This window comes from Erpetoichthys calabaricus, chromosome 2 (assembly GCF_900747795.2).
Source record: "Erpetoichthys calabaricus chromosome 2, fErpCal1.3, whole genome shotgun sequence".
Taxonomy (NCBI): Eukaryota; Metazoa; Chordata; class Cladistia; order Polypteriformes; family Polypteridae; genus Erpetoichthys; species Erpetoichthys calabaricus.
In genome coordinates, this window is record NC_041395.2 from 308,296,670 (window position 1) to 308,310,295 (window position 13,626).

The 13,626-nt window shown below is 40.3% G+C and overlaps 1 protein-coding gene across 2 annotated transcripts in view; it reads right to left on the minus strand.

The window, feature by feature from the left end:
- The window catches only part of sh3pxd2aa (SH3 and PX domains 2Aa), a 370,390-nt gene that overhangs the window by 147,161 nt on the left and 209,603 nt on the right, over positions 1-13,626 (minus strand). For both annotated transcript variants that reach the window (XM_051922164.1, XM_028795863.2), the window contains exon 6: positions 9,379-9,404. In XM_051922164.1, coding sequence (XP_051778124.1) covers positions 9,379-9,404 — 26 coding nt within the window. The remainder of the gene's footprint in view (positions 1-9,378; positions 9,405-13,626) is intronic.

Consider the following 13,626-nt stretch of genomic DNA (forward strand, 5'->3'; position numbering starts at 1 on the left):
TTTTCTGCTTCTTTCTTGTCAGCACTGCCAGCCTCACCATGCATAGTAACGCTGTGGATTCCACACCTTTTCTTAAATCTAAAAAACCACCCCCTGCTGGCTTTGAATTCTTCTTCATTATCTTGATTGCTGCTACTTCCAGGGACGTTTTTCTTTAGATCGTCATAAATTCTCTTGGCTTTGTGACAGATAATATCTTGGGTTGTTACGTCACCTTTCACCTGCCTGTCCTTAATCCAAATCGCTAATAGCCTCTCCATTTCCTCGTGGATTGAAGACCTATGTTTTTCATGAAATAGTTTTGATACTCCTTTGGCTACTTTGGCTGATTTGATTGCATCCTTATTTGTCAAAATGGTGAAAATGGTGGTCTTGCTAAGGCCAAACTCTTTGACGAGGTCACACTGTTTTACCCCACATTCACTCCTTCTAATTATTTCTTGTTTCATTTCAACAGAAATCACCTTCCTGCTTTTTTTAGAAGCCATGATATAAAAAAAATATTGAGTTTAACTTAAAAGGACGACTGCCATGATACGTGCGTGATTTAATTCGTAATGAAGAAAGATTGCCGCGATACGTGCTTAAGTTAAGCGCAGTGACTAACGACTGCCTGCGCGGAAGGATGCAATACATCGGCAGCGATCGTGGAAGCTCGGGCGAAGCAGTCGTGGAAGCTCGGGCAAAGCGGTCGTGGAAGCTCGGGCGACTTCGTTGTGTGAAACGAAGTTCGTTGTATGAATCATGAAATGAAGTTCGTTGTGTGCAGCGTTCGCTGTGCGAGGCGTTCTTTATGCGAGGCACCACTGTGTGTATATATATATATATATATATATATATATATATATATATATATATATATATATATATATATATATATATATATATATAGGAACAACCTCAGAGATCTCTGTCCAGAAGAGCGCAGTCCTAGGAACAGCTAAGATACTACAAAGAACCCTCAAGCTCCCAGACCTCTGGTAGAGGACTGGACCTTGAAGTGAATATGCAACCACCCATGTGAAAGAAAAGGTGAACTGAGAGTTTTAAAAATAACATGTGGGTGTACACTGTATATAGTGGGCCGGTCTGAAGTATGAAACTCCCGGGCTGAAAATGAGTCCCACTCCGGCCCTGTTGGTAGGAGAAGAAGAGCGATCACAGCAGAAGATAAGCAGAGCAAAGAGCGCCTGGAACCTCAACTCCTCCTCCAGCCCAGGCAAAGGGTGGAAGATGGCGTAGAGGATGGGATGTCCCTCCCCAAAGCAGGCGAGGGATTGGACAGAGTGTGTTGCGGGCCCACCAATGATTGGTCGAGGGCGGGACCAACAAATGTCTATCCCGAGCTGCGAGGCGACCCGATTGAGCCTATGCAGAAGCTCTGTGGCTCAGAGCCGGCAGGTAAGGGCAAATGATCCACGAGTCCGCCATCAGCTGATGTTCTGAGTTTGATCGCGGCTGTACGTAAGCCGGAGGAGGTCCTTCAGCCTGTACAGTCGCTTTTGCAGATAATACGTGTTCTCCATGAGACGGTTGAGAGGCTGGAGGAAAAGACGATTGCGCCTCTGAAGGATCTACATTAATGGATGGAGTGGCATGACACTGGATTCTCCAGCCGGAGAGACACAGCGGTGCAGGTTAGCAATACCTCTACCATACATAAAACTGGAGTGTTGAGCGAAGGGGCACCAGTATCGCATAGTTCCAGTGGTCAAGTAGCCACACATCCTACAGTGGACACTGTGGTGAGAGCTGATCGTGTGGTGGGGGTGGAAATAGCAAGGACGCATACCGGACCTCGGCTGGTGAGTGCTGGTTGTCAGAGTGCCCCCTGCCCAAGAGCCGACGACGTAGCTCTACAGGGACGCAGACGGCACAGGGTCTCCTTTTCTCCCATAAGGAGACCCAAACTGTCGGGGCACCCCAGAAAAAGAGGAGGGCCCGGAAAAGGAAGACCGGGTCACCTGACAATGGGAAATGTGAGCCTGTATGCTCACATATGTTGAAGGGTCACACTCTGCGGGGGCAAAGAGAAGCCCCAAGACTTGGCTGAGAAGACGATGGGGCAGGCGTACCCATCCTGCTTTCATGACCCGAGGGCACAGGTGCAAAGGAGAGAACGCCGGTGTTACAAGTGCCACGGTACCATTCATGGGTGGAGACGTTGTCTGTACAGAGTGACGGACAACGCCTGGAGGTGGCATCAACAACGCTTTTTTCTTGCTTTTATATTTCAGGACAGGACCGTGGACTGAAGTATGTCGGCACCCCTTCGTGGAGGAAAACCAGCCCTCACGGGTCAGGCTGCTTTACCCTACAGGCCTCAGCTGAGGAAGAGGCAGTGTGGTGGACGGCTGGGGATCCTGCCCAACTGGGACACCTGGAAGGAGCGGGAGAGGGACAATATCTCCCCTGAACCATGAGAGGGCAGCTGTCCTGATCTGCATCAGGGCCACGGGATCAGAGCTTAGAAGCTCAAGCCTGTTGGGGCCTGTGGCCACCACCAGAGGGTGCCCAGAGGATTATAGAGCCTTGGATTGCAGCACTTCCGCCACACTTGGAAGTGCTGCCGGAAGAGATTCCAGGTACACCGGGCGACTTATGCGGCTCTTCCGCCACACCAGGAATTGCTGCCAGAAGATCGTCACAGAGCACTTGGAACATATTCGGGCCATTATAAAAGGGGCTGGCTCACTCCATTAGAGGAGCCGGGTGGAAGGGAATGCACACACACACGCAAAGATCTGGACCACCCTGTATAGTACAGTTATACGGTGCTGTGATGTAATGGCCAATGATTTGACACAGCAGCTTTGGAAGGACATTGCATACTGTGAGTGCATCTCACTGCAATTAGACGAGTCTAAGGGCATAAGTGATACAGCCCAGTTGTGCATTTTTATTCAGATGGTGTTTACAGATATGACTGCAAAAAAGGAGCTGTTAACAATACTGCCCATGAAAGAACACCTGTGGGGAGAAGAAATTTTTCAGTCTATCAAAAGATTTATTGAGAAAATCAAGCTCCCAGTGTGTTAACTGATGTCAACCACCAAAGACAGTGTGCCCCCAGTGGTGGGCCGCTCAAATGGATTTATTGCCAAGTGCAGGGAGGACAATGCTTTCCCCAACTTCCTTAATTACCACTGCATAATACACCAACACGCATTATGTGCAAAAATGCTAAACATGAAAGAGATAATGGATGTGGCAACAAAAATTGCCTGTTACATTCAAGAGAGATCTCTTCAAAGATGACTGTTCCATGCACATCTAGAGGAGGCTAACTGCAACTACTCTGACCTCTCGCTACAAACTGATGTGAGATTGCTTAGTAGGGGGAAATTCCTGCAGAGATTTCAAGACTTCTGTCTGGAGATAACGGAGTTTCTCCTTGTCATTAAACATGCAGAATACAAGCAACTTAATGACAATCAGTGGCTGCTAGACTTGGCATTTTTAACCAATCTGACCAACATTTTGAAAGAGCTTAATTTAGCGCTGCAAGGAAAAGACAAAACCGTGGTCAATATGATCAGCTCAGTTAATGCTTTCAAACAAGAAATGCAACATCTGTTCTCAAAGATGCAGAGCCATGATTTGGGGAACTTCTAAAACCTGGCATCAGAGCTGGAAATGCAACGGAAAGCGTGTGCACAACTTGACAGTGTGTGCTACACAGAGCAGATTGGAAATTATCTGTCCGACTTTGACAAACGGTTTCAAGACTTTGTTTTACTTCAGCCAATCGCTACATTTATATGTTACCCATTTAGGGAAGATGTTGAGGTTGATTGACTGTTTCACCTGAACTCGTCTACAGTGGAGGATGAAATTTGAAATTACAGGCTGCAATTCAGCTGAAGTCCAGGGCTCATGGACAGTTTTGGAACTTACTCACAGAGGAAAAGTACCCAACATGAGGAAATGTGCTATCTCCTTGACTGCATTATTCGGCACTACTTATTTACATGAGTCAGCCTTTTCCCACATGAAGATTATTAAGTCCATATACCGTTCCACCATGACTGATGATCATTTGGAAGCCTGCTACTGCTACTGTCCAGACTATGCAATCCATGCTGACTCCATTCAGTGCAAGTCATCAGAGTAAAGTAGTGACCATACCTGTATTGAATTGTATTGTGCCATAAGGGTTCATGCAGTTTTTGCAAGGTATGCCAACATATATTGTATATATAAAATATACTCAGTATATTATATATATATATTTTTATTTTTTTAATGTAGGTAGATTAAAAATGACCAGGTCAAAATAAAGTAGCTCGCAAGCTGAAAAAGTGTGGGCACCACTGACTTACAGCATTATCTCAGAATGCGTCCGGGCTAATTACTTAACAATACCGTGGATTTATTTCATATTCTCTGTGTTCACTACTGTAAGTAGAATTCCTGGCAGGCTAATCCCATACACTATCTGTCAAGTAGGATTAAAAACAAATAACTGAAAGATTTCTACATGCAAACCATATTGCCATATAGAATATATACAAATGGCAACACATAAGCAAGAAAACAAAATATATAACTTTATTTAAATAACTTTCTCAAAAAAGTCTAGTTTCTAAGTCATTAACCATATTAAGTTGTAATTAAAATAACATGCTATTTATTTATATAGCATACTTCATATACTATTAGCTAATGTACTTTATCAAAAAAATACATTGTGTTTGAATTAAATACATCTGTAATAGTAATCTCAACTTGTTAAAATGAAATTTCAGATCTCTCTATTTGGAACATATATAGAAGTTCAAGTTTGCAATTCAAATTCTGATTAGTCAAAATGTCTTTAGAGATATCAAAAATCCTAAATTAACACAAGGTATTAAATGTTGAAATGGATTGAAATGGACAGTAAAAATCTGCAAAAGCTAATACATTTTTGTTTCTACAAATCCTTCAGTTTTCAAGAAAAAACCTGCGTTAAATTTTAGCACCAAAAACACCATCACCACCACAGTACACTGCTTTCAGTGTTTCCACTCCTATAGAACTTACCATTTTTTATATTACACAAGGCACACATTCAAGCACTGCATATAGAGGAAAACAAAGTATTGTGTGTCCCAAGACTACCTTTTACACTGCCAATAAAGTACCATGAACCAGTGCTGGGCGGTATACTGGTTCATACCAAAAACCATTTTTTATTTTTGTTATTATATGGATTTTTCTTATACCGCAACACCGGTTTAAATAGCCTAAACAACGTTCGGAACGTGGCGCAGCAGGAAAATGTTTAAGGGGGGACCTTTTTCACTGCTGCACCACTAAACACGAATGCAACAGAGTACATGCGTTAGTGGAGGTATTGAACTGTGAAAATGGACAGAGAACATTCTGAAGCTGAAGCTGTAGCAAACGATAAAGTTGAACATGATGACACAAGAAATTTTGCCGAAAAAAGGAGCCATGTCTGTTGTCTGTAGATACTTTGGTTTTAAAAGGTTGGAAGTGGACAATTATGTTCAAATATGTGAATACTGTTTCTATACTACTGGATAATACTGCAAGCCAAGTTGTACTTGTTTTATTTTTTTTTCAATACTGTGTAATGCACCTGGGTACTGTGTAATAGTGTGATGACATGTTGAATTTATTCTCGACATTTCCACTTTAATCTCGACGCTTATGATGAGAATAAAGTCGACATATTGACTTTATTCTAGTAATTTGTCATTAAAGCAGAACATTGTAAACTAAACTTCATCTTAAAATTAATATTTAATTTACTAGATTTTCTCAAACCCCGTCATAAGTTATGTAGCACATTAAATGCTTTGTGTTAAGTGTTCCCCGAGCCATGTTAATCAGTACGTGCTTCTTAAACTGACTTCCTCTTGTACTAAGAGGAGACGCAGGCAGCAATTACCGTACATAATACATTCATTTCATGATATTCCTGCTCCCTGAACATTTAGAATGTTAAGATAAATACTTGATATTTTCATGATGAAATGCATTAAAGCAAGTATTAATCATGTGGGGGCACGGTGACATTGAGGGTGCACTGCAGCGTCGCCGCAAGGGGGGTCCCGGATGTTCCCTGCCTTAAATTTGCATGTTTTTCTGGTGGGTTTACTCAGCGTGCTTCAGTTTTTTTCAAAGTCATGTAGGATGTGGGGTTTTGTTATGCTATATTGACCCTGCTATTGTATGTATTGCTCGTATGTACCCTGCGATATGCAGGCGCCACGTTCAGGATTTGCTCCTGCCTCGCACACAATGCTTGCTGGGACGGGCACAACCCTGAATCGATGGCATAATTAAACATGTATAACGAAGATTCTTTTAAAGTTCTGAACACTCCGTGGTCCAAGTTTATAACTAGGTTTAATTTCACAAAGACGTTTATCGTGTGGTGATTGGTTATGTGGAGAAAGAAAAAGGAAAGACAGGAACTACGGGTTTGGTACATCAGACAGAGACAGCACGCATGCAATAAAGAAAGCCCGCTCAGAAGAACATCCATTGAATTCTGTGTTCGTGTCTCCGACCACCACATCACAAACACAATATTTACACAATATTTAAGTTAAACCTGCGCGATACCCATTCATACATCCAGTTTTTTGGAGCCTTGTCACACCTGAAATAAAGTTCTCTACACTGAACGTACACCTGGAGACCCCTTACTGTGAGAGACAAACACTACCGCCACACTACCGTGCATGTTTAATACCTGCTTTAATGCATTTCATCATGAAAATTTATCTTAGCATTCTACATTTTCAGAGAGCAGGAATATCATGAAGTGAATGTATTCTGTGCGGCGATCGCTGCCAACGCCTCCTCTTAGTTCAGAGGAAGTCAGTTTAAGAAGCGCATAGCAAATAACAACTGGGTCGGGGAACACTTAACACAAAGCATTTAATGTGCTACATTAATTTATGACAAGGTTTGAGAAAATCTAGTAAATTAAACATTGATTTTAGGATGAAGTTTAGTTTACGACATTCTACTTTAATGACAAAATAAACTATGAGAATAAAGTTGAAATGTCGACTTTAATCTCAACATAGTTTTTTTTTCTTCACTGTGTCCGTATTTTTTTTTCTTCACTGTGGCCCTAATACACTTCCGTAGGGCTATACTACAAATAGCATTATAAATGCAAGTTGCAGTTTTATTATTTATGTATATAGCTGAGCTTGAAGCAAGGTCCATATTAATGCAGTTTGCCTTAATGCTGGTTCAGTTGGTAAAGATGTCATCACCAAGTTGCACTTGTTTTATTTTATTTTATTATAATTTGGTGAATACTGTGTAATGCACCTGGGCTTTGAAGTCTTGGAAGTAATAGTATTATTACTGGAAGTTGCACTATTATTTATTGTATTGTTATTATTTATTAGTTTAATAGTTTAAATATTATGCAGTTTAATGATGGTAAAGTTGTTTAAAAAGTCACTTTAACATGTCAGTTGACAGAGATTGTTAACATTAACAAAGTGTAGTTGGTTCACAAAAAATATTTACTATTTATTCCTTTTCTAAGACATGTTCAATGCAATACAACTTTTAACAAGCACCTCTGGATATTTTACTAATTCTAAATGCCTCTTTGGATGGTTGAAATTATGTTGTCAAAATTTTAGTTTAAGTTGTTTGCAAACTATGTTCAATAAAAAGGCTCTATATTTTGACTGCATCTGTCAAGCAATGTGATTCCTTCTCTTCATTAGTGCCACCCCCTTGAAAACTATCACTTTATGGGGTCATGCAAACCTGTATTAATACTTGTGTGCACATTAAAATGTTTTTTTGTATAATGTATAATTCTCATGACAGTGGAATAGGTTATTCTTAGCCAGTAATTGCAGTGGAAAATGTGGTTAACATCAACACATGCATGGGAAAAAATACCATCCAATACCGTGAAACTAGTATAATTTTGAAAAATACCGTGATATAGAATTTTGGTCATACCGCCCAGCACTACCATGAACTCAGTTTTGGCTATACCTATTAGAATGTCCAGTATGTACTATATATACTGTACATCAGCACCTTTAATACAATTCCTGCAAAACAATATTTCTGTATATTTGTGTATCCATATCATTGTCATAATTGTGTTTGTGCTTGGTGAGAGAGTGTGTGCTTTTGTCCTTACATTCAGCTGGCAGCTCATCCAGGGTTGGCAACTGTCTTGTGCTGAATGCTGCCAGGATAGGCTCAGCACCCTGCATGCCCAATTTGGCATATGCAGGTTAGAAAGACAAACATACAGATATTTTGAAAAAAGATTTTAGCTAAATAAATGCAAATAGTATTATTCAAACAATTCAAATGGATTATGGTCTGTTTAATTTAACATTGGCCACAGCTGATAAAAAATATTTAATATTTAATCTTTGAATTTACTGATAACATAAAACTTTTGAAAATTGCAGCAAACCCATCAATAGCTAAGCACACAATGTCAGCCAATTTCTGAGTTTTGGTACTTAATGTTTTTATATTTTATTAGATATTGTAATAGTTTTAAAGTATGCACTATCATATGACTTTTTGCATGTTTAATATCTTTACCCAAAGCATCTTTCTTGGGTTCACATAAATAATTGGAGGGAGGTATTAAACAGGTATACTTGTGATTACTTGCTTATACCCACATCTATTATATGTAACAATTAAGTAAAATGTATGTAAAAAAAAAGTCATGTCATTTACAGTATATTAGGGGGTGAACTTGCAATAGAAGGGCAAAGTATAATGGATTCTTACACACTTAAAATTTAATCTTCAATATCCTGGTCATTTCCTATCTGAATGTTTTTCAATATTTATAAATTACAGTTACAATGAAATGAAAAAAGGGTCTCCGATGGGCCTCTTCCAGAATAACAGGCTTGCCCTATTATTCCAGCAGGACCTGGTGTAACAGGTGTAAGCAAACACGCAGTACATTCTTTAACCTATTAGCCGGCTCTTGGAAATCTTAATATCTGAGACACAGCCACGGTCTAGATTGGATAATAATGTTCATGAGATCAGGAAATCCTTACACTACTGCTAAAAGACTGATTCAGAAGTAGCAAAACATACCTGAACTTAAATCCTACACAGCCAAACTGACTACTTAACACAAGCAGAATAGTCAATACCTTAAAAAACTGTTATGCTTAGGAAGAGTGTTTAACTTGAGAACAGATAATCTGAACATAGCGTTTTTCCCAAAATAAGTAATAAAATATCAACATACCAGATAGAAGATGCCAATGCCTATCACTGATTTGAAAAATCAGATGTTGAAAAATCCTACAACATTGTGTCAACCCACACTTTCATGCTCACAAAGTTGATCAGCAAAGTAGAAGAAAACATTTAGGAATTCAACATTCTTACCTGATTTTCTTTTGGAGCCATAGTCTCTGAAAAAGAAACAACAACAAAGGGACATAGTTATTGGGAGGCAGAAGAAGAAAGCATAAGATGGGTGGATCTCACTTCAGGTTCCTGTCTCTGCTGTCTCTCATTAAATTATCCATCTAGGCTAAAAGGCAACCCGTGCTGCACTAAGAGCCACAGAAAAGCAGAGAGAGATTGAGCGGGTGAAAAACAGAGAGAGAGACGGGGGGAGAGAGAGAGAGAGAGAGAGAGAGAGACAGCAAGCCAGCTGCAATTGCAGCACTAAGCTCATCAAATCATGTGACATCACCTCCCCTCCCCTCCCCTCACAGTCCTTAAAAGAACGAAGCAGCATAGTAAATCGGTAAATTTATTAAATGCCTCACAGTGAACAGAAACAAACTGGATTATACCATTAAGGATTTAGGAAAAGGGGCTTTACAGCATAAAAAGGGAGAGGAAAACAGGTCCTGCAGCATTTCAAAACACTTAGTAGGAAAATAAATGAGAAATGGAAATATGCTTAGTTCCTTCGGCAAGCATCATTCTTAAATTAAAAGTAAAAAGGGCTGAAAGTCAAGCTTCATGATGAGGGTGTAAGCTTTACAGTTTCAAGGTCAATATTTTAATATGTTACTGGGGATCCTCGATGAAAAACAATCAGTGAAAATAACCTAAAAACAGAAAAGATTACCAATTTTATGTTCAGTTGTCCACAATGTTACCTGTAACAAACATAACATTGCTTGCACAGTAAATACATCACTACTTGGGAGTTATATTTTGCCCACTGCAATGACTGGTGTTCAAGATTGGTACTTATCTGCTACTGCTATGCGGGGCTCAACACCCTGTGATGCAATGGATGAAAATTCAAACAATGCAAGGATTGAAACATAGCAATAGAAATATAACTTGAAAGCTTAATTGGAGTCCATCCATCCATCCATCCATTTTCCAACCTGCTGAATCCAAACACAGGGTCACGGGGGTCTGCTGGAGCCAATCCCAGCCAACACAGGGCACAAGGCAGGAACCAATCCTGGGCAGGGTGCCAACCCACCGCAGGACACACACAAACACACCCACACACCAAGCACACACTAGGGCCAATTTAGAATCGGCAATCCACCTAACCTGCATGTCTTTGGACTGTGGGAGGAAACCGGAGCGCCCGGAGGAAACACACGCAGACACGGGGAGAACATGCAAACTCCACGCAGGGAGGACCTGGGAAGCGAACCCAGGTCCCCAGATCACCCAACTGCGAGGCAGCAGCGCTACCCACTACGCCACCGTGCTGCCCACTAATTGGAGTCCACTTGTGGTAAATTCAGTTGACTGGACATGATTTGGAAAGGCACACACCTGTCTGTATAAGGTCCCACAGTTGACAGTTCATGTCAGAGCACAAACCAAGCATGAAGTCAAAGGAATTGTCTGTAGACCTCCGATACAGGATTGTCTCGAGGCATAAATCTGGGGAAGGTTACAGAAAAATTTCTGCTGCTTGCGAAGGTCCCAATGAGCACAGTGACCTTCATCATCCGTAAGTGGAAGAAGTTCGAAACCACCAGGACTCTTCCTAGAGCTTGCCAGCCATCTAAACTAAGCGATCGGGGGGAGAAGGGCCTTAGTCAGGGAGGTGACCAAGAACCCGATGGTCACTCTGTCAGAGCTCCAGAGGTCCTCTGTGGAGAGAGGAGAACCTTCCAGAAGGACAACCATCTCTGCAGCAATCCACTAGTGACGCCTGTATGGTAGAGTGGCCAGACGGAAGCCACTCCTTAATAAAAGGCACATGGCAGCCCGCCTGGAGTTTGCCAAAAGGCACCTGAAGGACTCTCAGACCATGAGAAAGAAAATTCTCTGGTCTGATGAGACAAAGATTGAACTCTTTGGTGTGAATGCCAGGCATCATGTTTGGAGGAAACCTGGCACCATCCCTACAGTGAAGCATGGTGGTGGCAGCATCATGCTGTGGGGATGTTTTTCAGCGGCAGGAACTGGGACACTAGTTAGGATAAAGGGAAAGATGACTAGAGCAATGTACAGAGACATCCTGGATGAAAACCTGCTCCAGAGCACTCTTGACCTCAGACTGGGGTGACGGTTCATCTTTCAGCAGGACAACGACCTTAAGCACACAGCCAAGATATCAAAGGAGTGGCTTCAGGACAACTCTGTGAATGTCCTTGAGTGGCCCAGCCAGAGCCCAGACTTGAATCCGATTGAACATCTCTGGAGAGATCTTAAAATGGCTGTGCACCGACGCTTCCCATCCAACCTGATGGAGCTTGAGAGGTGCTGCAAAGAGGAATGGGCGAAACTGGCCAAGGATAGGTGTGCCAAGCTTGTGGCATCATATTCAACAAGACTTGAGGCTGTAATTGCTGCCAAAGGTGCATCGACAAAGTATTGAGCAAAGGCTGTGAATACTTATGTACATGTGATTTCTCAGTTTTTTTATTTTTAATAAATTTGCAAAAATCTCAAGTAAACTTTTTTCATGTTGTCATTATGGGGTGTTGTGTGTAGAATTCCGAGGAAAAAAATGAATTTAATCCATTTTGGAATAAGGCTGTAACATAACAAAATTTGGAAAAAGTGATGCGCTGTGAATACTTTCCGGATTCGCTGTGTAATGTGTCTAGTATATGAGGTGAAAATAAAGTTGGGGAAGATTATGTTAATTTTTTTGTTGGCATACACAACTCTAAGCTGTACATGTAACATAATATTAACCTGAAACTGACCAATAGTAAAACTACCAATTTACTTCTATGCTTTTTCATTCATTTGTCCTACTGTAAGCTCTGCAGATTCTTTGAGACATTTATTTCACTGTAATATAATCATGTATTACACTTTTTCGTCTTGTTCGTGATAACCATTTTCTGGTGGATTTGGTAAAATGTCTTGCAAAATGCCTGTAAAAGAAGTTATAGGAAACAAAGACTGAAAGCCTAATTGCTTACAGCCACTGAAATAACAGCAAGCCACATGTGAAACAGTGCTCAGGGTAATTCCACATATTAGCAGATAGCAAGTAAAATATATCCACGCCCTAAACATTACATAGTATTAAATTTTTAAACATCTAGGTAGTAGTGTTAAGTAGAATATCTAATTTTTCTGAGACTGAATTCAGTCAGAAAAATACCACCGTCTCCATTGTCTCCATGTCATTGAAGAAGAAATTTCTATATCTCTACAGTTTCTCAGAAGCACAGGCATCAATTTCTGTGGAAAACCCTTTTGTTATGTTTTTTTCTTTTTTTAGTTCATCGGAACAGGTCACGAACACATAGAGCAAACTCAGAGTTATACATGGTTTTGCATTTGATGGTACACATATTGAATGTGTCTTGACTTGACTTTTATACTTACAAGCCCGCTGAATTAACTGCACTAAATGCAACCATGAACAATTGGGAGTGAATTATTTCTAGCCACATAAGGTTCAATGTTTTATAATTCAACTTTCATATTCTATTAGCCCATGTTCTAGCATTTACTGCTTTAAAGACTGTGTACATATAAAGGTTATTATGACTGTAGAGTAGAGTAATGGATTTAGCCTTTGCTCTCTTCTATAGCAACTATCTTTAATGCCACTGAACCTAAATATAGAAGACTTTTCATATAAAAAACACTAAAACAAAATAATTCAATCAAACTCATAACACAGGAACTATGATTAGCAAAAACAACACTTTGGAATGCTGCAAAAGAACACCTGTGCTTTACTTAGAGCTACAGTGGATGACCAGAGAGCTGAGTAAAAACTCTTAAACAGTTGTCACCAACAACAGTGGCATCACTGAAATTTTAACACATTTAACTTCTGTCAGAAATCTGCAAAATAAGAATTATAAGACTATATCCTAGGATGCAAGTTTTCAATTAAAAACAAAAATTTAACCTGAGTGGAATTTGTAAAGTCTATAAAAGATTAAGTACTGTTCTGGAAAAAACTTATATGAACAGATGAGACAAAGGCCAAATTTAACCAAAGTCACAAGTTAGTAAAAGTAAGGAGAAAGGAGTGCTGAAATCATTGGATAGAAAGATTCTCTCTTCAGTTTGGATGTCCAAAGCACCACTGCAAACCCAGAAGGGGATAGGCAGCCAGACTGTGATTTTGTCTCTGACTTTCCAATTTACAATTTTAATCTCAATTGTTGTCAACTGGCCACAGTTAATTAATTAATTTATGGACAGATATTGTAGGTTTCCATTTAT